The sequence below is a fragment of the Barbatula barbatula genome, assembly GCF_947034865.1.
Source record: "Barbatula barbatula genome assembly, chromosome: 24".
Lineage (NCBI taxonomy): Eukaryota > Metazoa > Chordata > Actinopteri > Cypriniformes > Nemacheilidae > Barbatula > Barbatula barbatula.
Genome location: NC_136787.1, coordinates 12,840,187 through 12,865,063, shown reverse-complemented (window position 1 = coordinate 12,865,063; position 24,877 = coordinate 12,840,187). Strand labels below are relative to the sequence as shown.

General features: G+C 39.8%; 1 protein-coding gene across 5 annotated transcripts; it reads left to right on the top strand.

Annotated features, from left to right (window-relative positions):
* The first annotated feature begins 352 nt into the window (after positions 1-352).
* bbx (BBX high mobility group box domain containing) lies at positions 353-23,453 on the top strand. 5 transcript variants are annotated; one of them, XM_079448880.1, is made up of 17 exons: positions 353-1,662; positions 2,948-3,028; positions 8,816-8,987; positions 9,581-9,838; positions 10,595-10,796; positions 10,900-10,967; positions 12,952-13,032; positions 13,170-13,244; positions 13,356-13,433; positions 15,536-15,613; positions 15,872-16,751; positions 17,197-17,335; positions 19,519-19,667; positions 19,842-19,931; positions 20,282-20,473; positions 21,219-21,411; positions 21,850-23,453. In XM_079448880.1, exons 3-17 carry the CDS (start codon positions 8,829-8,831, stop codon positions 21,929-21,931), a joined length of 2,724 nt encoding a protein of 907 aa, XP_079305006.1. In that variant the 5' UTR covers positions 353-1,662; positions 2,948-3,028; positions 8,816-8,828; the 3' UTR covers positions 21,932-23,453. The 5 variants fall into 5 exon arrangements, with proteins under 5 accessions (XP_079305006.1, XP_079305010.1, XP_079305009.1 ...); XM_079448883.1 differs by having other exon boundaries at positions 410-996; positions 15,539-15,613; XM_079448881.1 differs by having other exon boundaries at positions 410-996.
* Positions 23,454-24,877: the final 1,424 nt, after the last annotated feature.

The window sequence follows — 24,877 nt, the reverse complement described above, 5'->3', positions numbered from 1 at the left end:
GATGCATACATGTAAACGTACTGTATTACGCAAGAGCTCACATATGCTGACACAACTGTCCTGTTTCTTGTGTATAGGGTTAAATGAAATATATAGGGTTCTCTGTTACACAAAAGAATGACGGATATCGCAAAAGTATGAACTTAACAGCCATTAACGTATCGAACGATCCATCGCTTAGGTACGACATTGCACCTCTCCCAACCCTCCTCTTCCTCATCATGCAATAACCATCGATCATCATCAATGCGAACATCATAAATAACCATGTCATAGATTGTTTTATTTAAGCTCACGTGCTACCAAAACCGATACGCGGGGCTGATAACGCAACGTCCACTCTCACGTTAGCACGCGGAGCCTTCGTGGAAAACTCTTGATAAAGAGGGCAGCGAGACAGGAAAACGGCGCAGCGATGACAGACAGCGAGAGCTTTGACACGGATCGTCACTAACGCGGCTTTCTGTCGTGCACAAGACACGACGAGCCTTCAACAATCGCATGCAACGAGTGAATCGAGTGCGATAACATCAATGTTGTTCACTAATGTGTGTGCACTCGACCGCTGGTGTGTGTTGTGGATTGTTCTAACACACCGCGTACGAGGTCTCCGCTCGATGGCGTGTCTTTATCGTTAAATGTACACTTGAACGTCATCTAATGAATGACAGTCTACACTTCTTCTGTAAGTGTTGTGCGTTGCGCGTGTCGCGTTAACGTCCAGGACATTATGAAGATGTGGTTTTAATCTCTCTATCTCGGAACAGTGCTGAAATGTTTCGCGCGTTCTGAGTGGCCGTCCCGGGCTGTCACTCAAGCGTGCGGCCAATCGAAACCGGCCTTACACGAAAACTATATTTTCACTCACTGCATGTACAGTAGAGTGTATGTTGCAAAAAAGTGAACGGAGAAAGACACTCTCGAACGGGGTGAGAAAGGTGGACAACGCCGTAGTCGACATCCGACCTGTTAAGTCACTTTGGTGGCCTGTTGCGGGTAAGTGCGGGCGGGCGGGCATGCACTGTTAGACTTTATTTTACAAGCACGACGCCGATGTGACACTAGTATGCAACACCCAGGAAGCTCTATCAAAGTGGTACACGGCGAGAAGAGAAATAGTGGACCTGTGATCAAAAAGCATTACGTCGCCCTGTGGAAGTGGGTGCTGAAAAAGTTTAGACAGAATGAATTGACTATGGATGATGATGATGATGATGATGATGATGATGATGGTGGTGGTGATGATGATGTGACAAGGGTAGGCCAGTCAGTCCGGCGCTATGAACATCCACACACTGTGCGCAAGGGCTTCATAACAGAGCAGTCAGTGGGAACACTTGAACGCACGGAGGGGGAGGAGGGCTGCGAGAGAAAAAACAAGCCGAGAAAATTGTTCGACTGAAACGAAAGTATTAATACCAAGTGCATTCGGCCCCACCGTTACTCGCATTAAGAGCGATCATCGCGGTAGTTTTGTCGACTTCACGTTGCGGAGTTGCGCGCGGCGGCGTCCATCCGGTAAAAATAATATAAGTGCGGGGAGTCTGTCTGTAGGGCTACTGTACGGACGGCCAGCGCAGAACTGTTCTGATGTGTCAATAAGTTTGAGGTGGACGGGAGGCTGGAATGAGAAGGCCCCGGCGTTTCGATTGGATTTCAGGGGTAAGTTTGCATCCGCGAACGGCACGATGACTGAAAACTTGGCCGTATTTTGTGACAGTAAAAGACCCGAGTGTCGATTGATCGGGAGCTCTCGCGCACACAGTGCGAAATTCGTGCCAGTTTGTTGCACCGACGCGAAGTGTTTGACTGCTTAATAATGGCCCCGGTGAAGATAGGATCATAAACAACTTGAGCGATCGGTGCGTTTGACACCTGCCCTCACCGAACATCACCGTTTCTGTGCAATAACCGTTGATATAACATGTACGACACGGTGAGGGCAGTTATTCGCGCTCGTCAGAGGAACAGCAAAATAGGCACTTCCCTCATCCAGCGCAAGGTTACAATATAACAAAACAATCAAACGCGTTTCGTCCGAGTTGGCTTCCGAAAGTGCGAACATGTCGTGTTCGAAGTATCATCACGGATCGTGCGATTATCGCGTATGGGTCTGGCAATGACACGTTCAGCCGTGCTCGAGCAGTCTCGCATCACAGGCGCTAGCAAGCTAGCCAGCTACTTTTATTCTATCTGACGAAACGCAGCGAGAAACCCGAGCACCAGACCGTCTCATTTGAAAAGTCTTCCCCGAAAACCCCTAGTTTAAGTAATGAAAGCGGTCGTCTGCCCGCGGAGGGGATTCTCTCCCCGAAAATGCGCTGGCGGAGTTTGACAGGAGTGAGATTTATACTTCATCTTCCCCAAAGCAAGATGGACTCTCCTTTCGTGTGTCTGCCTTGTCAGAGCCCCGATCGACATTTTGCACCGATATGCAAAACCGTGGACGGTTCAGATCAGGGGTCAAACGAAGTATGAAATGAGCTCGATGGTCTCAATAATCGGGGAATATCACTGAGATGGTGCTTTGTGGAGTTCTTGAATCGGTGATCTAGAGTTCCCTCGGGCTGCAGAGAGAGAGAGAGAGAGAGAGAGAGCACCGCTCTCAGGCTGTACCTGAAAACTAAACGCTGCAATACTGTACAAACTGTCGACGAAACGGTGTCGGATGTGCTTTAATGTGACATACGTGAACGTGCCCGCGTGGCTTTAACGAATTCAATGCATGCTGTGAGTGATGTATTCTGGGAATTAATAACTTTACGCTTCATCAACAATACCGAACGAAGGCGCACGTATACCTCTAACTAATCCACAACACACGGTTAAAATGTCGCTGACCGACGACGAGATGGGACTCGGGACGGCGTTATGTGGTGCATTTGGCTTTGCTTTCGACGATTTATTCCTGTACTGAGGGCACAGTGTTTTTTCTTTTACTTTGTAGGTCATCTTCATCGCATGATACAGCCTGACTGACAGATCCATCCTCATCTTTCAAATACCGTTTTCCATATTCTGTGACTCTGTAAGTACACCTTCATGCCATGCGTTTTTCGTTATATCTCTTAAACGATCGGGATGTGATACCTTAACATCATTGATCAAACACTCATTACATCACGGGTTTTCAGCTCATGTCTGTACATAATCACCTGCTTTTTTGGTTGTGCTCAATCCGAGATAAAATTCATATTCATACTTCGATGCTTTATCATCCCCAAAACTAGGCTGCTTATAAAGGTTTCCTGAATTATGGCACAATAATGACATTGATAATCATCGCGTGATATCAAATGTGTTACATTTGTAGAGTTTAATTCAGCAGTTTGATTTTGGTATTCACGTTTTTGCTGGTCTGGTAATAGAGTTATTAAAGTTTCAGGCCCCGATTCCAATATTGATGTTATTTGCATACTGTATAAAGCTGCAGTTGTTTGTAAGTGACCTTTTCGCCCGGACAATATTAACAAACGTTTTTGTTTTCATTGGATTTACCAAAGCTGCATTAACAATGGATTTTGTCCTATTATATCTGTAGTAAAACATGCACTTCTTAATATTGATTCATGTAAATCAGCATCATTGGTCTTCTATGTGCTTTTAAAGATACAGACACATTATTGGCGCCAGGGCTGGTGAAAAAAGTTGTTTTGTTCTTAATGCTTTTGTTTCCTTCCATTTCCTTCAAAAACAGCTAGGTTGTAAGATAAATAGTCCCTTTTTTACATTAACCTTTGTGAAGTAGTGGTTAATTTATGCAAAACATTTATTCTGTCATCATTAACTCATCGTCTTGTTGTTTCATTCCCAACGACTTTATTACATGGTGGTATGCAGCAGGTGACCTATGTTAAACACCCGAATAACACAAGAAAAAAAACAACGAATGTGGTCCCTTCTGTTATATCCTGAATTTGTAAAGCAATTCGTTTTGTGGGACAGAAACATTTCGAAACAAACAGCCATGGTTAAATATAAATATATGTGTATAGTTCAACACATTTTTTCACGTTGGTTCCCAAAAATCACAGTTTTTCAAACATGTTTCTGTCATTATCTATCCAGTATCTGTTTGCTATTAAAACACAAATCATGTTAAATTCATATCAGAGTTCCGATTAATGTCATTCACCATTAAGATACGCTGAAGACGTAGGCAAAACCTGATGCAAATAGTGTAGTCATGACTCATGTCAGTCCGTATGGTTTTAAACATATTTGTTTCATTCAGTTTTGGTCAATTTAGATCATTATTTTGTTGTCCTAGCAGTTCAAGTGCGACAAAGTAACAAAACCTTTAGCAGTGTTTCAAATCTATGTTGGAGAATTGTGAAAATGTATATTGTTAGATCATTTCATCATAAAATCTAATTCATGTTTTTTTTTACAGTAATGATATTGTTAGTTGGACCTGAGAGATGAAAATGGCTAACTGTGGAATTGTTGACTCAAATCAAGTAATACTTGATCATCTAATTTAGCGGTTACAGTCTCATTGTCTAATGAGTTGATTAATCCATGTTAACTGTTAAAGGAATGTTACATGTGTAAGAAAACGTGAGGTCTAACGTAAAAAAATAATTAGAAGTACAGAATTTCAGTAATGCACTTACAATGGAAGTAAACAGGGCAAGGCATTGTAATAAACACACATGCTGTTTATGAGTATTGTCATACGTGTGACTTACTATCCAACATTCCTTGTGTCTAATGTCTTAATTGTTTCCATCAAGAACGATAAGAGACTGGCCCAATGTGATGTGAAAATAGTGAAAACGTCACTACAGATTTATATATACGAACAGCATGCAAGGGATAGTTCACCCAAAAATAACAACTCTGTCATTTATTCACCCTCTTGTCATGTCAAACCTGTATGAGTTTCTTTCTTCCGCAGAACACAAAAGAAGATATTTTGAAGAATGTTCATTACCGAACAGCGAGTAAATGATGACAGAATTTTAATTTTTTGCATGAACTGTTACTATAAACTTCGCACAACACAAAGTCTGCCTTCTAAACTCTTTTAATATTGTATGATAAATACTTGTTGCAATACTTTAGGGTCTTTTTTGCTATGCATTACGCATATTGTGCGTTGGTTCTCACTATTGCAACTTTGTACATAATTACAGTTTTATTTATTATTATTTGATCATTACATTTACAAAAAACAAATGACAAGAGTCATTTCTTTACATTCTCTCGATAGCTTTGCTGTTGCTATCTTCATTGCAAACAAAATGTTCGTTTTTAGAGTCACCAAAACAATTGTTTTGTTTCTGGTAATCGGCAGCTGTTTTTTTTAACCAGAACGTTCCTTAAACTGCTAGTTTAGTCAGCAAGTTTACTCCTAACAAACATTACAATGACCAGACCACAAAACAACCTTTTGAATGTTGAGACTCATTTAAGAGTAATTGACAACCACTCACACAATTGCTTTTTGAGGTTTGGCTTTGGGTCACAGATACTAGGAAATGTAAATTTGTTTGAACCTTCATACAACTCTGTTATACCACATGGTGTGCAAGTTCCCTGCATGCAATGCGACAGAAGTCAAATACACTGCTAGTGTTGCTGGATTATGGTATGCTGTATGATCTAATGCTGCCAGTGTCTTGCGGTGCTCATCTTTTTACTTCATTATGTGTTTGTTGATTGTCACAATTATTAGGGAAACTTGAAATCTTACTGTAGATGTTCTTTCATTTAAAGGAAAGCAGTCATGCAATACGTATTTAAGAGGGAAATAGTCATAAAGACACACCTACGTTTTGTCATTTCTAATTGTAAGTTTGCTAAAGGAGAATTGAGTTTGAGTTGAGTGGAGTTTATGACTTGCATTTGTGGCTGATTGAGATTCTAGGCATTTAATATACAAACAATTGAAAGCTGGTGAGAAAAGGGTCTTGTAGACAGTTGCTGTGCGTATTACGGTTTGATTCCTTGAATCGCAAAGCTACAGTTGAGGTACACAATTGTCCTGAAAATGAGCAGCATCTGTGTCGTTTTTGTTTGTTTTCTTGCGTTGCATACTGTTAAAAACAACTAGTAGGATTTACTTTTTTATTTTTTGTCAAGTAAAATTTACTTTAAAAGACTGTGCAAAAAAGTTAGGTAAATTCTACTAAGTGTTTTGTCAGGCAGCCGGTTGTTATCGCAGAAATAAGCCACTGCTTGTACATTATCATCATCACATGAGAGAAAAACTGGACATGAAATGTGAATTTGAAATATTTGATTAGCTCATTTGAACCGAATGCTGACCTTCCGTGAGGAAAAGCCATTTATTTTTAATTTAAGAAACAACGTTCAGATATATTTGGTTTAATCATTTGTTAATATAATGTCATATATGTTTTTACAAAAAATGTGTCAAAAAAATAACCTGTCAAAAGGATTTGCTGCATCTGGGCTACCGTGTGTTAATAGTTTTGAGTGGTTGTTATCTGGGACTGCAAAAACTGAGAAAAAACTATTATGCTATTTGATATTTTAGCCTAAGTATACATTTTCATAATATAAAACAATATATAGGACACATGTATGTTATATTGTCATCTACCCATTTCCAGCTCACTTAAATGCATTGAAAGTTGCTTTCAGACAACAAATCAAACTTTTATGGGATTGTTTGGTAAGACCTTAGTTAAAATTCTAGCATGTTACTCACCCTCATGTTGTTGCAGAGAATGTATTATTTCTGGTTAAAGACATAAACGTTTGTATCATAAAAAAGGACAAAAACAGCAAAACATATTCTTTATTTTTTGTGTTTCTGAAGAGGATTTTGTGTGAAGTGTTGTGTTTAACTTCAGTATGAGACATGCTACATTTTACATTAGGGACACATCTTGCGACACATGTTAAAAAAACAAGATTTCCAGTGAATGATGATTAAAGTGTTGGTCTGCTCTTCACACAAAGCACACAAAGCATATTAAAAGGTTACTGTTACTAGATCTAATATCAAATTTGTCGGTTAAGTAATTTTGTGTTCACTTTAACTTGGTCTTGCTCTCTACGGTTTGAAATGTTAACATCACGCATTAGTGATACTTTGGCTGACCTCATGAAGTGCTACAGGCCTTTATATCTAGCACTCCAGTAGATTTTTAATAACCAGTGTGTTTAAGTTAGCAGCAAGAGGGCAGCAGACACAAGCTTTGGAAAGACTCGCAGAAGATGTCTACTGCTACTGGAATGTCTAAGATACACGTACTCCCAAATTCCTTTCCAAGTATTTACTGAGCACCTCTGGAACAGACTTTAGGATCATTCATTTGTGTGTACAGTTTGTTATTGAGAACATGCTGATGATTGTTAGAAGCAAAGTGTTGCATCTCTCTGCGCTAAAGTGGCATCTAAACACAATGAAGTTCATACGAAAATGACACATTTTCTTTTATGCTTCTAAAGGATTAGTTTACCCAAATATGAATATTCTTTTCATTTACTCACCCTCATGCCATCCCAGATGTAATCTTGTGAGTCATGAGTCATGACAAAACGTGTATATGACAACTAGTCGTGAGACGTGTGAGAACTAATGAGGTCCAAAATTGTCAACGTGCCGCGATATTTGTTTCTAGTGCTCGCGTGTTTATTTCTATTGTGCTATATTATGTTAAAATAATACTTTCTCTCACAGATGTGTTTCACTTTATTTGGATTACTTTAATGAGGGATGTACATGCTTTTCCTGAGCTTTGCTATTTTGAGTCCCATATAAGAAGATAAACTGACAGTATTTTTATGTAGGATTATGCATTTGTGGTAAACTTAAGAAAGGGACTCATACATTTGGGATGGCATTAGGATGAGGGAATCAAAAAAACATTTCTGGTGAACTATTAATTTAATGGTTAAAACATGTTTTTAGGTCCTGAATCTAAGTGACTTTGGGTATTTTATGTCGATGACTCATGTACTGTATACTGTATGTGAGTGTGTGATGTGCCGTGTGTCTATTGGAGAAGCGAGCGCTGATGTGTATGTGAAGGTCACATGTACAGTACAGAGAGACTGCATTGGTGTTGTGTACGCAGAGAAACTGTGCTGAGACAGACAGAGAACACTGCAGTACGCTTGTTTTCCCTGAACTAACAATACTTACTGGAGTTCACTGCACACTGCATCTGCGCTGAATCCACACTGCACAATGGTCTTTGGTCTTCTATGTTCCATCCCTCCATCTTTTTATGACTAAAGATTCTCTCTGTCTATTTTACAGCCACATCAAAAATACATTATGGCTGTCTGTGCTTTTCTTATATTCTTATGTGGATTGTCAAATTATATTTACAGTCGGTGGTTTTCTGTCTGTCTCCTCATATCTCGTTCATCCATGTCTGGTTTCAATGTTCTTATTAGACGTTAAAGTCACTCGGGCATTATCCAGATATTTGCCATGTTGTGTTAACAAGGTTAACCAGTAAGCCTGCCTTGGTCAACCATCTTCATCAGAAAGAACATGCCTGTCTTTTAGGTAGACCAGTACTTATTTAGCATAAGCCAGCTTGGAACTTCATGTTCTTTATGGTCTAAACTGTGTCGGGTAGACAAGTGGCCATTTTTGCATCCCCCATGTCTGCAGTTTGTTGGACAGATAGATTGTCCCACCCCGAAATCATGCCATTGGTCATAATCTTTACACTTTTTGTGACGTAACCTGCAAAAATTAATTTTTAAGCAATGTAATTACCAGTGAACAGTGCCCTTGTGCCATCTTCATGACCTGTTGTGTTATAGGTTATGTCTTGTTAAGCAGCATTGAGGCTTGTGATTGACCTCTCACCTTTGCCCTCAGGGTCAACAGCAGTATGAAGGGCGGAGGTGGAGGGAAAGAGCCTCCGGTGGAGGGAGAGGTCAGCGGAAAACGGCCCAAACGCAAGTGCCTGCAGTGGCACCCGCTGCTCGCCAAGAAAGCTCCAGACTTTTCTGAGGAAGAGGAGGAGGAGGATGAAGAAGAGATGGAAAAGGTGGGTGATATTCCTACATTAAAGACTGGATCTGTGAAAAATGTATCATCTACTAACATGGTAGTGTGTAGATGCAAAGTTGATAAAAGAGAACAGCAAAGAGAACCACTTTTGTCAGAACTTTATGGAGATTTTAATGTTTCATTGCACCATTGGATAAACATATTGTGTTCTAAACTCTTTTTATATTCTATTGTATGAATAATATGGCATATTCAAATGAAGAACGGTTCATTAAAATCATGCAAATGTCAGATTTTCTTACATGAAAGGATGAAATAAAGTTAAATGTATTATTCATTCAAATGCGCACACATTGAAATCTACCAAAATGCTCAACTGGTAGAGCATGGCGCTAGCTGTGCCAGTTCCCAGGTTATGCATGGACTGATGTGTACAACCTTATGTGTAACACAAATGCACTCAAAGATGCTGCGGGTATCAGATGCATAAATGTTTTCTCCCCCTGCAAACAAAATAGCTTCTTTCGAACATTAGAGTCAATACACTTACCTCTTGATTTTATATTCATTTAGATGTTTTCAGTGTTCCTGTTGAAAATCATTGTTTTCTGTGTTCACATGTTACTCAAGGAGCCGGTGTTATGCACTGAGAGCGGGGTTCAGGAGAGCGAATGTGTTGCGATGGAGGATGACGTTGAAGAGTTCTCTTCTGAGCAGCGAGCTCGCAGGCCCATGAATGCCTTTCTGCTGTTCTGCAAACGGCATCGTTCGCTCGTTCGGCAGGAACATCCACGACTCGACAACCGGGGAGCCACGAAGATCCTAGCGGACTGGTGGGCCGTTCTGGATCCCAAAGAAAAGCAGAAATACACAGACATGGCCAAGGAGGTGAGAACCGAACTTAAGTGACTTAAAGTCATAATGCAGTTTTTTTACAGGAATGTCTTTTAGTATTGGTGTCTTAATTTATGGGGTGTAACGATACGCTCCGTTTTGTTTATTTTTATTTTATTAATACATTGAATAAGCTTTAGATTCATATTTCTTTTATTTCATGTTCATTTTAATGACATTTTTTGAAATTCTGTTATGTATTTTGTCAATTTGGCATAGATTTGTTATATTTCTAAGCTTTATTCATTTTAGTTTCTTTTCATATGTTCAATAATAATTGTGGTGCTTTGGTTTATTTCAGTTAACTGTTGAGGTAATATTTATAATTTTTATTGATGCTCCGAAACCATTCTTTAAAGATGTACGGGTATTTATTTCTGGTACTCACCGATACCGATGGCTGTACCTGTATATTTTTGGTGAGGTGGCAATTTTCCAAGCACAACACACTGAAACTCTGCCTCAAAACATAATATAAAAAAAAGACAATTTTATTTTTATTCTGTGAGGTATGTCACGCGAGGTATCGGTGTATCTATATGATTATGACTACAAGTACATGAGCTTGGTATCGGGCCCGATGGTGCATCCCTAATAACTTTGGTTTAGTTAAGATTTGTCAAATAATATTGAGACCGATATTTTATTTTATGTACAGTTGATTTATTTTGTCTTGTTTGTTTTAAAATGATGGAATGAAAAGTGCAACTGTGTTACTGAAGTGCAAATGTATTATTTTGATGCTGTCAGTATAAGGATGCTTTCATGAAGGCTAACCCAGGTTACAAGTGGTGTCCCGCCACCAACAAGCCGGTGAAGAGCCCATCCCATTCCTTGAGTAATTCCCGTAAAAAAGTCTGGTCTCTGCCCTCCAACCCGAGCAAGGACGCATCCATTGCCAAAAAACTGCATAAAACTGAAGGCGCACCCCAGCTAAACTTTGCCATGGCAGGTGGGAATGAATAACAATCATGTATATTTAAACACATACTGTGTCATGTACATATAATGTGCTATTTAACAATAAGATTAAGCTAAGCAATTGTTGTCTTTAGATCCCACTAAAATGGGGGGCTTAAGCATGCTGCTGTTAGCCGGGGAACACGCCCTGACCGCCAGAGAGGTAAAGAACCATCATTATAATGCAAAAGTTTATAATATGCTCCATCTTGACTTTTCTCTCATAAATCAAACATCCACATTTGTACACTTTGTTACGTTTTAATCCATCTAAACCGAAGCATCAAATAATTTACGGACAGCAAAGACAGTGTAGCCTACAGCTTCATTTGAGTTCAAAGATGCCACAAACCACAAATATATGGACATGAGATTTCAGTTTTCCTCCACATCGCTCATTGTGTCAGTCTTGTGATTAAAAACCTCCGCTCCCAGAAGTTGTGTAGCAGCCAGCCAGTTAGATTGAACTGTAATTGGCTGGCAGCTGAATTGGCATCTCTTGCCGTTTTCTGTGCGTTCAGCTTTATACAGTCCATGAACAGTCAGTGGACATTCAAACTGATACCACGTCCAAATCTGTCACAATGCAACCCATTGACTGTTCAGAATTTGTCCATTTAACAAGCCACATGTTATTTAGATCTTTTATAAAGGGACCGATTTGATCCAAGGTCTGTATTAAACATAAACTTCGGATTAGCCGTGGGATTGTCACTTCTACATTTAACAGGTTATTTTTAAACCTTTATCTACATGTGCTTCCTACAAAATCACAACAATTGAGATTGACGGTTGTATTGGTCAGCGGTTAAACAGGTTTTCAGAAACGGGAACAGAAAAGGTATCTAAATGAGAATAGCCGTTATTAGTCAAGATCCAGGATTGAAACAAATCAATATTATTCTGTACAGAGGCAAACGTCTGATATAATGAGCACATGATCAGTGCTCATGTAAATAGACTGTGACAGGCCCATCTCCACGGATACAGCAGCCACAGCTATGACTAAACAGACCGGGATATTAGCGCTGCACTGTTTTGAGCTCCAAACTGGGTTTGTGTGCCGTTAGGAGGTGCGCAGACTTCATCAGAGACCTTTATTAGGCTTTGCAGCTGTGGAGATGCGTGTGTAGTATGTGTGCGATTCGGGGATTTGTCATGACTGCATGTTTGTGTTCGTTCCTGTAGGTTTTACAGTCTCTCAGCCTCGTTAATCCTCTATAAATTTCATTTTCCTCCCACTAAGTGATCCTTATTGCCTCGGCGCGGAGCATTTGTCACTGAAGAGAGCCACTGGAGGTTTATATAAAACGAGAGGCAGCGTCTCCTTGTTTTGTGGCCAAATTCGACTACATCATCTGTTTCAACAAGGAATTCATACTGTCCATAATGTTTGACTAAGGATTATCTTTTGAATGTCTTTGTTGTCAAATACAATCACACACAAGGCCATTATTGCATTCTAAGTCTTTTGGAGTGGACAATTTAGGAGTGTTTACTTCGGTCAAGTGTGACACATTACGATGTGAAAAAAGTTGAAATCAATGGGGTTGTCTACACCGCAAGAACCAGATCTATTGCATCACAACGTGCCAACTGTTGATATACAGTCAGTTTATGTTGTTTTGAACAGGGTGAAATGAAAGAAATGATTTAGGAATATGGTTATATTGGTATATTCATTTTGTACTTAAAGGGATAGTTCACCCAGAAATAACAATTTGGTCATCATTTATTGACTCTGGTGTTGTTTAAAACCTATATATGACACAAAAGGAGAAATGTGTATGTGGTTTTGTCCATAGAATGAAAGTCAATGGGGATGTGGTTTGGTCACCAACATTTTTCAAAATATCTTCTTCTGCAGAAGTAAGGCTGAGAAAATTATGAAAGATGTTTCATTTTTGGGTGAACTGTCTCTCAATGTTAGTCTGACCGCTAACATTACATTTTCATAGTGAATGTGACCTATTTGTCAAGTGTTTTCCATTTTATTGAATCAAACCTGTTGCTTTTCCTCTAAGCTGTCAAAAGAGGGCGACGTTGAGTTGTAAACATCAATGGTCAATTCAAAGAGAGTGTTTGAGTCAGGATTGTATGTACTCCGATCGCTTTGTTCTCCTTTACTGATTTAACTTTCGTTTTAGATTTCCTCCAGCTCTTCCCAGACAGAAGGCACAGATGCTGCTAAGCATGCTGGGAAATCAGCCCTCTTCCAGCTGGCTGAGGTGAGACCACCTGAACACTTGTCAGTTTTTAACAACAGACCCATTAAACCCTCTTTATCGGTGAGACGTCCCTGAGCCATATGGACGCTTGGCTGTGTACATCTGAATGACTTGTTACTTCCTCATTTTTTTTTTAGATATCTTCCAGTCCAGAGCAGCTGACTGAGGAAAGTAAGAATGTTGAAGATAGAAGTTCTCTGACAAATGAGGAGGTCAGTGGCGTTGAATTTATATCACTTTAAGTGTAAATCTGGGTTTGACTTATCATAGATTACGATGAACTGCTGTTTATGGATGACTTCATTGTTCTGTGCCATCTTTAGGCCTTCGGACCGTCTCAGCCGAGCTCTCCAGACCTGCCCAAGAGTTGTGTTAAATCTCCTCTGTTTCAGCTGGCTGAGGTATAGTTTTATTAAACGCTTTTGTGCTATGCAGACATCTTTCAGACTACAGTTACAATCATACCGTGACACTGAAGTCATTCTGAAATGTATTAAAAGGCATTAGTCTACTTTTCAGGATGCTTTAGAAGTATTTAACAGGACTCTAAATAGGGCTGAACGATGAATCGGATTTGCGATGTGAGACGATGCGATTTGCTAATCGCAAGATTCTGCGATGTGAAAAATATGAAAGTGGCATCCATTAGACCGCTTTGAGTGGCATCCATTAGACCGCTTTGAGTGGCATCCATTAGACCGCACACACAGCCTGTATTACACTCGTGCGTCTGCCCCGCATTGCGTGTCTCCTGCACATCACGGAAGAGCCGTTTAAACTTTGACGCGCACACCCAACCTGTGTCATACTCACCCGCCTCTCACCCGTGCGGCGCATCTCCTGGTCAAACCATTTGGACTTGACGAGTCGCGCACACACAGCCTGTTTCATAATGCTCGTTTATACTCGAGTAGGGCGAGAGGGAGGATGTAGCCTATGTACTATTTTAATAATTCACTAACACAATAGAAAACTTTATGGATTTAAGTGTTATAATGGGAGTTGTATTTGTTTTAATGGAAACTATAACAGTGTACACTTGTATTTGGATTATATTGATGTGATGTAATCCGGCAGTTGGGAACCAATAGAACAACAGTAATTCCTATTTGAATAATGCCCAAAACACACTACAAAGGGAATTCTGTAATGGTTTTAATGGAAACGATTAGAATGACTTTTTTATTGTTTTCTTTCAGCAGGGTAACTATACCCATATTGTGCTTGAAACTATTGACAATTTTGAGCTGAAGGTTGACTTAGAAAAATGAAATGGCAAATCGCAATGTCTGTCAAAACAATCGCAATTAGATATCTTCCCCAAATCATACAGCCCTAACTCTACAGAGTATTAGCTTTGTCATCGAGACAGTCTAGTGTTTATTTCTATTGTTTAAGTTTACTTCTCTAGCTCATACTGAGAAGACAAACTTTGGAAATGTACCAAAAGTCGAGTTTCACTACTGGTCTGTTAACAATAGTTAATGAATTCAGCAAAAGCTTTCAATAACAGGCAGTTACGGTGTCACTAAAAGGTCTCACTTCCGCTATAGCCGGTGCATTACCTGTAAGCACACAGATTTCCTCTAAAGACACGTCCATTTTGACATTTTTGCACTCTCTGTTGCTTGTTTAGTTTGGGTTTATCATGGTTGTTAACTGGAAGAGCGTCAGCTGATTTTGTTGGTTTTAAACAAGAATTTGTTCAATTCTGCTTTGTGTGGGCAAACCAACATGTTATCGAGGATATTTGAGGAGGATTGTAGTAACTTGGAATTTTGTAATAGTTTTAATGGAACAATCGAATGGTTATCCACTCGCTAATGCAGACCTATGTTCCTGCCAGAACACTGCGGTCTGCAAAGGAACAACGACTTGTGGTACCATCCCAAAAAGGAAAAAAGTCACTCTCCCGTACCTTCTCTGGATCTGTTCCACATTGGTGGAATGATCTACCTGCTGCTACAAGAACAGCAGACTCGGTTGACATCTTTAAAAAAAACGCCTAAAAACGCATCTCTTCCGTCAACACGTCGCTGATCGATTTATCCTAATTCATTTCCCTTTCCTTCTTATTAAAAAAAAATTAAAAAAATAAATAAATAATTGCTAACCTCACTATTCTTGGCTTTGTATATTCAATATATGTTTCCTCATCTGTAAGTCGCTTTGGATAAAAGCGTCGGCTAAATGACTAAATGTAAATGTTCATAATGGTATTTTAATGGAAACCCGTACACTTTCTGTGATCTTTCTGTTGTTGTTTTTACAGCAGGGTTTTGACCCAAAAATTATGGATTGCAGCTTTAATATAGACAGACAGTGTTTTTGTGCTAAAGATTATCTTGAAAAACGATGCATCACTATTTTGATAACACTTGGTCTGGTGCGTTCTTAATAGTTTTGGTGTGTAAAAATACCACAATTTAGGGAATTGCATGTCATTCCTATGTTTGCGTTTACTGGCAATCCATATTAATTCATGTGTTTTCTGCCTCTATAGCAGATATCCTCCAGTAGGTCTCAACCCGCGTCTGAGGGGCGGCAGTGTGGCCAGTCGGCTCTTTTCCAGCTAGCTGAGGTACAGTACATCACTTACCCACACACACTGCGCTTACTACTCGTGAATACACAGATATTAGACAATTAATCTTATATATTTTCTGTCAAATAGCAGAATGAATGCTCAGTGTTAGAGTTGTTAGAATAAACAATGGAAGACAGTGGGATCTTACACATTATAGGACAGTTATGCATATACTGCCACCTGCTGGATGTTCATGTGTAGTTCATACTATGTGTTCCATAATCTGATGTCTTTCTGTATGTGTATCTGTAGATGTGTTTGGCCTCTGAAGCAGAGAAGATGGAAGCTCGCTCCTCACAACCTTCAGAAGATTCATCTCTCTGTGCACAGCATAGCTCAAGCAGCACATTCGACCCAGACTGCAAAGAGCACAAGGACGATCCTCATCTTCCTCTCCCCATGCCATCATCATCATCAGCCTCATCTTCTGCCTCTACCACTGGGTCCACCTCTTCTTCTCCCACTGACGCCACCCCTTCAGCGCTCAGCCCTTCTAAGGCGCAGAAAAAGAAAAAAAAGAAGAAAGAAGATAAAGAAACTGATGAGTCTGAAAAAAATCCCACATCACCCAAAAAGGTAAAGAAGCGACAGTCGCCTGACTCGGACTTGGACAGCGTGATGTTCACTATCGAGGCGGTTGCTAAAGGTGCCTGGGGTTCAGAGGAGACCCCTAAGAAGAAATCTCGTCCCTCAGAAAGTGACAGCAGCCCAACTGTCGACCAATCTGTGGCGGTGAAGAAGAAGTCAAAACCCAAACAGAAAAAAGCAAAAGATGAGGCGAAAGAGGAAGAGGAGACGGAAGAGGATAAGCAGAAGGACGTGGAGATGAAAACGGAAGAACCTCGCCTGTCCCCTAAGGCAGAGTTTGAGAATCCTGATGTGAAGGTGGAGCCCCCCAGTGGTGTGGAAGAATTAGCGCTTCCCTGCTCTCCCGCACAGCCGATGGAAACAGAAGAGAAAGAAACAGACACCATACCCTCTCCAGACCAAACCAGACCTGAGGGTAAGGAACCAGAGCTCAAGCCAGAGACCTCGGGGTCCAGGAAATCCGAACGGAGTTGTAAAGGGGCTCTTTATAAAACACTGGTGTCTGAAGGGATGCTGACGTCTCTGCGGGCAAATGTAGACAGAGGTATTACGCACATACACATTATACACAGGAATACTTTTAGCAAGAATAACACTTTAGGTGATAGTCATCTGGTGATTTGCGTTTCTCTTTCCTGTGTGTTGATCTTGCATGAGTGACCCAAGTAGATGTTTGACAAGATATGAAACTTAAAGCCCACTTATTAACACTGCTGTGGAGCAAACCTTTAATGGAAAGAATTACTTCTCCATTTATCAGCTCTATATAGCATTTATCCTTTCAACTTCTTAACAAACACACTCACGTACAAAGAAAACTTTATGATCTCTTCAGTCAATGAGATCATTTAGCCGAAGCACCATTGGTAAAGCATTTGTGTTAGCAGTGCAGAGGTCATGGGTTTAGATCTTAGCAAAGACACATACAGATAAAATGTTTAGAAGTGATGTTTAGATGTGTAAATGTTGCCGTGTGACGTTTTTTCCAGGGAAAAGAGGTTCCCTGCGAGGCAGCGTGTCGGATCACGAGGGTGGCTGGAACGACGAGAGTTGGGGGTTTTCTCAACCTGCTCCCAGTACCCCAAAAAAGCTAAAGAAGTCCAAATCTAAAGAGGAAACCACGCCTGGGTGAGCTGTTTTTCTCCAAAAGTCTACTAATTTAACCTAACTGTTATCTTGCTGTCAGATCAAACACCTTTTTATGCTGTGCAATGCAAGCATGACATGCTTGGCTTTATTTTAGCTTAGACCACATAAATAATAATGCAAATGAATAAAATAAGCCAAGACAACACAAGTATATACAAGCAGCAAAATACTCTCATGGTTCCAGATAAACAATGAAGCTCAGAACTGCTCTGCTACACAGCTACTACAACTACAACAACATATCTTGGTTCTAACAAACAGAAAACCAATGTTTCTCACATACTGATCTGAATTAAAGAAACCCCCTTGGCAGGTGATTTTTATGGTGATCTTTCTCTCCAATGTCTCTCTGCTGAAAAGTATCTCCATAGATGATATCATCTATGATTATCTCTGCTAAAAGCCTTAGTACTGCGGGACCTAACGCGTGTCGGCTGGAAATTTGTATAATATTAACGCAGGTCCTGACTTTTATCCTTCTTTTTATACTTAAAATCCACAGACCTTTTATTTTATTAAATAAAAAAGACACCGCTTTCACTACAGTCTTTCTAATGCCCGCATGATCTCTTCCCTGCCTCAACATGAGAAGACACGGCATCTCAGCCACCAACGACTTTTGTAATGTGGTGGCCACCGTCGTGTTTCGAATATAGGAGTGGTGAGCAGAGGAATGAGAGATTGGTTGCAATTCTCAAACTCCCCACTAGTGGCCGCTATAAATCCCACTCTAGACCTTTAATGGTCTAAAAATACTTAAAGTAATTGTGGTGTTTGGTTCTTTTAAGATCAGTTTTCAGTTTTTGCTAAAGATATTCATAATCTTTTTCAACCTCACACCTTTATATTTTTAAATTTTTGTAACCCATATCAAACATTTCGTTTTTTTAGTCCTTTTTTAGTTTTTACAAAAAAACGAATAGCAAATTTTTTATAAATGCGATTTGACAGAGCTAAATGAAAAATGTTTTACTCATACGTCATCTGTGTTTGGGATGAAGTGAACATGTAAAGGATTGCTTCTCAACCTTTTTGGTCTATAATATTTTAGGCCCCGCCCACTCACAGTTTCTACCCAACAAAATATTTAACTATCTTTGTTTTAAAACTACTTTTTTGTTTTGCCTTTTTAATGTTTGTTTTGTCTTATTTTAAATAGTTTTAATATAAGAACAGCTGTTGCATTTTTTAAATGGAACTGTCAGCAGAATGGAAGTCATTACAGGACGGAAGTGCATTTTCAGATTATATCTGAAGATTATGAGGGAACACGGTTTAAAAAAAGAGAATGACCCACATTGATCAATTATTTACCATGAACGCTGCAATATTTCAGGAAAAAATAGGCATTTACATTTTTTCACTGGGACTTTAACATCCAACAAAGCATGTCATAAACCCTGCGTTCATTTGCACTTCTCTAAATAGATTGCGTTGGTCATAATGGTTAGGTGTTTTTTAATGTTCGCCTTATTCACCAGCAGAAATTTCCATTCCCATCTGCATTTTTTTATTGTTTTTACTGTTTAGTCAATCCGGCCCTCAGTATTGATTATTCACACCCATAATAGTGCCATTTGTCCTACTCTAAAATTTCTCAGACCACAAGCATTCTGGGATTGATTGTATTTGTGGTGTTTTAGTGTGTGACATTTTTTTCAGCTTTAAGATTAAGTTAAATAATGAAATGTAAATGTTTGAATTTAAGATGAATCATAACTTAAAATCATAACCTCCTTCGAAACATTCTTCGTAATGCGGTCCGGTCAACCACATCTCTCACAACCTTCAAAAAACGACTTAAAACACACCTCTTTGGGGAATACTTGACAAATAAAAACAACACTTACCCTCATCTCTCAACAGGTAGTGGTCTAGCTCTTGTTGAAACTAGTAACTTTGTATTAGCACCTAATGTACTGTTGCTCTCTTTTGACATATCGCTTATTGCTTCCCCGAACTCTGTGTAAGTCGCTTTGGATAAAAGCGTCTGCTAAATGACTAAATGTAAATGTAAAATAAACATGATTTTTGTGTGATAAAAATATGCATACACATTTTACGCTCAAACGGGCGATGACAACTCTGTAAGAGAAGGAGACCCAGTTGTTTTTAACATTCGAAACGTTTAACTAATGTTCCACTGTGTGTAAATCTCACAGACTGGGTAAACTCGAGGAGGAATTTGAGAAAAAGTTCAACAGCTTGCCGCAGTACAGCCCCCTGACATTTGACAAAAAGACCGCATCAGTCACCAAGAAGAAAAAAAGCACCGCATCCAACCCCCCCGAACTGCCCAAACCTTGCACGGGTGAGTACACTGCATGCATGCAAACTGACATCACTTCCTCTTGGCCTCCACACTCATTTCCTCATTGGTTCTTAGGAATTGGTCATCTCATGTTCAGAATGACATAAGTTCCACCTAACATAGCATGTTCTGTTGTTTTATTTTTTTGTTCTGTTTATTGCTTTTGGAAATTAGGTTCATCTTCATCTCAGAAAAAGACCTTTTTCCACAAGATAGTGAACAAGTACAAACACAGGAAGGAGAAATCCAGTGCGGCAGACAAAGGTGACACTTGAACAACCGATAGACATTGTTCCCATGTTTCTACGTGATCCCAGTGAGAGATTGTGTGTGAAACTGTGTTGACGGTTGTTGTTTGTCCGTGGTTTAGCCCAACACTTCCTGCTGCATTACAGGCAGCGCTGGCATATCTAGGTCATTCTGCACTCTGCTTTTCTTAAAGGGGCTCAGTTATGTAGGTATCCAGCCTGTTGTTGGGCCGTAAAAGGGCCACAATAGAAACATGTATTACAGCACACAAATTCACACCATTAATCATCTAGGTTTGTGTTAAGTCTGAATTAAACCATCTGATTGTTTTGTTTTAACATGCTTTGTGTTTTATGTTTTTGTAGATGTTGTCACACCTGACCCAGCGGTCACAGAATCAAGCCAGGTTGTGGAACCGGCCAGTCCGTGTGTGCCTGCCTCTCCTGAACCCCAAAAGGTTTTGGAAACGCCCGTGGGCAGTCAGAAGAGGAAGGCCCGCAAAAACAAAATCACACACTTGGTGCGCACGGCTGACGGTCGAGTGTCACCTGCAGAGGGTGAGTCTTTAGCGTTTTTTTATGTAGTAAACAAGATTGAAACAAATCCAAACTCGTTCAAGTCATTATGGAATATTGGCATGTTTCATTAATCTCTATTTTTGGTCAATGTGTACCGGAAGTTCAGTTGGTCTCACAAAAGTGACGATTGTTTATGTTGTTAAGATGAAAACGTCTATATCCAACTCATAATGTTTCATCAAAAACATTACAGGGACAGTTTACCCAAAAATACTATTTCTGTCATCATTTACTCGCACTCAAGTTGTTCAAAATCTGTAGAAATGTCTTTGTTCTGATGAACACAGAGAAGGATATTTGGAAGAATGCTTGTAACCAGACAGTTCATGGCCACCACCGACCTCTATAGTAGCAAAAAGTTTGCATTCCTACATTCTTCACAACATGTTTTTTGTGTTCAACAGAACAAAGACATTTCTACAGATTTTGAACAACTTGAGTCCACACATGACATCACTTCTCTACATGATTTTAAAGCAACAACAAAAAACGAACATGTACTCGTATGACAGAATCGGCCCGAGCTTTATATTCAGTGTTATACAGCCAGAACACCCTTATAACTCTCAGAATACCCTAGCGACTGCATAGCAACACCCTGTTGCATTGTGGCTGTGAATTGCATCCTCACCTATTTCAGGAAATGTAAAATTATGTTTCAGACCTGATTGTTACTTGGCACAAGTTTGTGTTTCATTTTCTTATACCGTTTCTCTTTCTGCAGAGGACAAATCAAAAGATCAGACCAAGAATCAGGATGAAAAGCCATTTACTCACGAGACATTATGCAATAGGGGGGTCTGCTACACTGACCCCGGATCAGAGGAAGGGGACAGGTCGGATACGTCCGGCGGCCTCCCGACCTTCTTCAGCTTAGCGGCCCTCGCTGAGGTCGCCGCCATGGAGAACGTGCACAGGTATATGAGAGCAACCACATCGGCACAATCGAGTTCACTGACTCTTTAATGAGACAATAGTTCAGTCATTCACCCTCATGTTGTTTAAACACAAAGTATGAACACAAAGAAGTTATTTCAAGAAATGTCTCGGGGGGTTTTGTGACCGTACAATGGAAGTCAATGGGGACCAAAGTAGTATGGCTACCAACATTCTTTAAAATATCTTCTTTTGTGTGCGTCAGAAGAATAAATGGATGATTTCATACTACTTTATTTCCACATATGACAGGTGGTTTTGAATGCACAATAGTTTAGAGTTTCGATTGATGTATTTCCTTTAATGGCTGTGATTTATTATTATCAGACTAGATGAGAGCTCCAACCCACCAGATAAGAGCTGGTTTTGTGGTGTCCATGAATAATACATCCTTGTTTGTGTGTCTTTGTGTATTGCAGAGCCCAGCATGGTGTAAGCATCGCCACAGAAGGTCAGGTGAAGGACATGGCTCCTCTGCTGATTTCCTGTGCGGACCAGTGAGGTCTCTGGCCCAGACTGGGTCTAGCCCAGTTGTAGCCTATGTACGGACGTGCCGTGACCTCATCTTTGACCATGGGCCCCTGATGCCAGGGGAAAAGAGAGATACTGAAAATGAATGAGGGACGTGGATAAGGATGTTTTATCCCAGAAGCCTTCACCTTGCACCCTATCCCCACCCCTCCCTCTCACACCCTCAGGGCCCGAGGGAGCCATACCTGGTCTCCAAAACTGTTCCTCTAGTGGCTTCGGACCAGTTATCAAACTTTACAATCTGCAAGAAATGGCTACTCTATAAGGTCAAGTTTTGCCTACAAGAAGTGCATTTGAAGCTAGCGCTCTCTCGCTCTATCTGTCTTTATTTTTGTTTTACCTTCTGTTTCTTCTGGTTAGCCTTATTGCACAAACATCTACTTCACAAAGCGACAAATTACTTTCTCAGTGAGAGGAAAGTTTGTGGCTTCCTGCCTCCCTTTCCTGCTCTGAATCTTATTATGAAGCAGAGAGAGAAATGATTTCTAGACTGCCCGACCTCGGCTTTACACATCTGTTTTTTTTTATTCTTTGCACACTTCAATACCATCCTTCACGATGCACAATGCCTAGATGCCTCTTTCTTTCAAGCAATGACCCGTCTAACGCATCGGAAGGTGAGAGTATGAGATCGCGCAGGCAGCAGCGATGTGTAACAGGGGGAGCCGGATGTTTGCGTGCATCTCGCTGCGGCCACATGTGTACCCACTTCTTACTGACTGAATCACCTGATGGAAAGCCTGTCGAACCGTTTGTATCTTGAACCCCCCCATTGCTTTTAAGATCAGCGTGGCGATACTTGAAGGAAAAAATGCATTTTATGTCAATACTTGACCTTTCCGCAGTTTGTAGCGTCTTGCTGGCTAATCCAAAAGAGTGCTACGCCTCTCTAGCATAGTTTAATAATAGACACTGCACTAATTTTTAGCTTCCTTAGATTTTTAGGCTTTTAGTTGACGTTGGCTTTTGTTATAATAGAAAGTTTTGGTATTTGTTTTGTGCTATTTGTATCGTCACTGATATACTCGGCCTTGTTTTCCTCTCATACCCGAGGCTGTAGATGCCATTCCAGCTTAACATTTTATGATTCTGTCCATTTAAGCACATGGTGGGAGGGAATTGGAGATAAAAGGAAACAGGGATTGATGTTGAGACTCTGGATGTCTCTCTCACTCGTATGCACATGCACACACACCTGTATTGTGGGAGTCCCAGCGTAGCGTGTTCGCTTGTAACAGCACATCCTGTGAGTCAGGGTCTGGTCTTCAGATCATGTACTGTGTGTCTGCATTGACTGATTGTGAAAAATCTTATTTCTTACCAGTATTTTGTTCATGTTATCCAGTAGAATTATCTTTTAACTTCCTTTTAAGATGCAATATATTCCAAGTTTTATTTTATAAAGTGATGTTTATTTTTCTTAACCCAGTTTCAAATGCTCAAAAACAGTTTTGTCAGATTTCTACTATAAAACACGTTGAAGTATTTGCATAAAAAAGAAAACTATATAGATTTGATCTGAATATTACTCTTGATATCTGGCACTTTTCATTGTTGTTAAGACTGAAAAACCTGATTTTACAAAAATACTTGAGAAAGTGATTTCAACAGTCGATTTTCTGTGTTTTCGGGCTGGTTTGACCCTCAGACTCAGGTTTCCGAAAGCCTCCTGAGATCCCAGAGAGTCTAGATGAGGTGAATGAAGGAATTCTAGAAGCCAGATCACAAAACATTCATCTGCTGTAGTCGTGCTTTTCCGATTTTGATAATAGTTTGTTTTGCTTTTCAAAATATCCTTCTATAAATGATATTGTCTGTGAATTTATGAACTAATAAGGTTTTTTTACTTTTTTGAAAATACTGTATTTAATTTTTCTTTCCGTAGAACACCTTGCGTAGGTCCGTTTTCCTCGCTTTTGTTTCCGCTTCGTTTTAAAAACCTCTTTCCCGAGGTTAGCTGTACTGGATCGAGACTGTTGTCAGAAGCTCATATACAAATATCTGTGTATATATATATATATATATATATATATATACCTTTGCTTACCTGTTAAGCCAACAAGCACTGAGATAGATGCACCGCCTCTAGACGATTAGTTTCCTGCTTGTGAAAGTGCACGTGCGTGACAATGCCGCATATGGCCTACGTCTGGTGTGTGTGGCGGGGCACAATGTCTGAATGTTCCCCCTCCCTGTTATTTATACAATAGAGGCATTTATTCCAAGCCACGGGTTTAAACCTCAAGTGTATTTTAAGTAATAGTAAGCTTGTAGGCTGTAATTGTGCCTGAGGCAGTTGTGAGAAATATTCATGTTTACCTGATCAATCAGGACCTAATCACTTTTTTAAGTGTGACTTTGTGAAGCTTATGGAATTTTATAAATCACCTTTATGGCCCTGCTTATGAAACTTTAGAAGTGTATCACAGGGTGAAAGTATTATAAAGATTATGAAACCTCCTGCTCGTTTGTGTTGAAATCGGTCGGTTGCGATTGGAGACTTTGAGTTGGATCAATATGATCATGAATTTTCCCAGCTTCATTGTAGACTATCGGTGGACGCCATGTTTGATTCACGCAAATGAAAACAAAAATATCGTCGCTGTTCTTCCGAAACCTTGCATGTCCAAATTTGATTTTGTTCTGACCAAAAATGGAAAGAACAAAATACTGTGTTCTTTTTAATACCTTTTTAATGATACTTGCAAAACCGAGTGACAAACACAAAGGGTGATTAATAATAATGATATATGACAAAAAAATATAATTTCAAAATGTGGAGATATGAGGTTTCGGAAGGTTTTGACGAGAAAAAAAATCAATCCATGAGTTGTTCAAATAGAGATATTTTCTTGGTTAAGTTTAACAATCGAAAGAAATGCTTTTTAGAGTGTATGGTTTTAGGATTACAAGCCA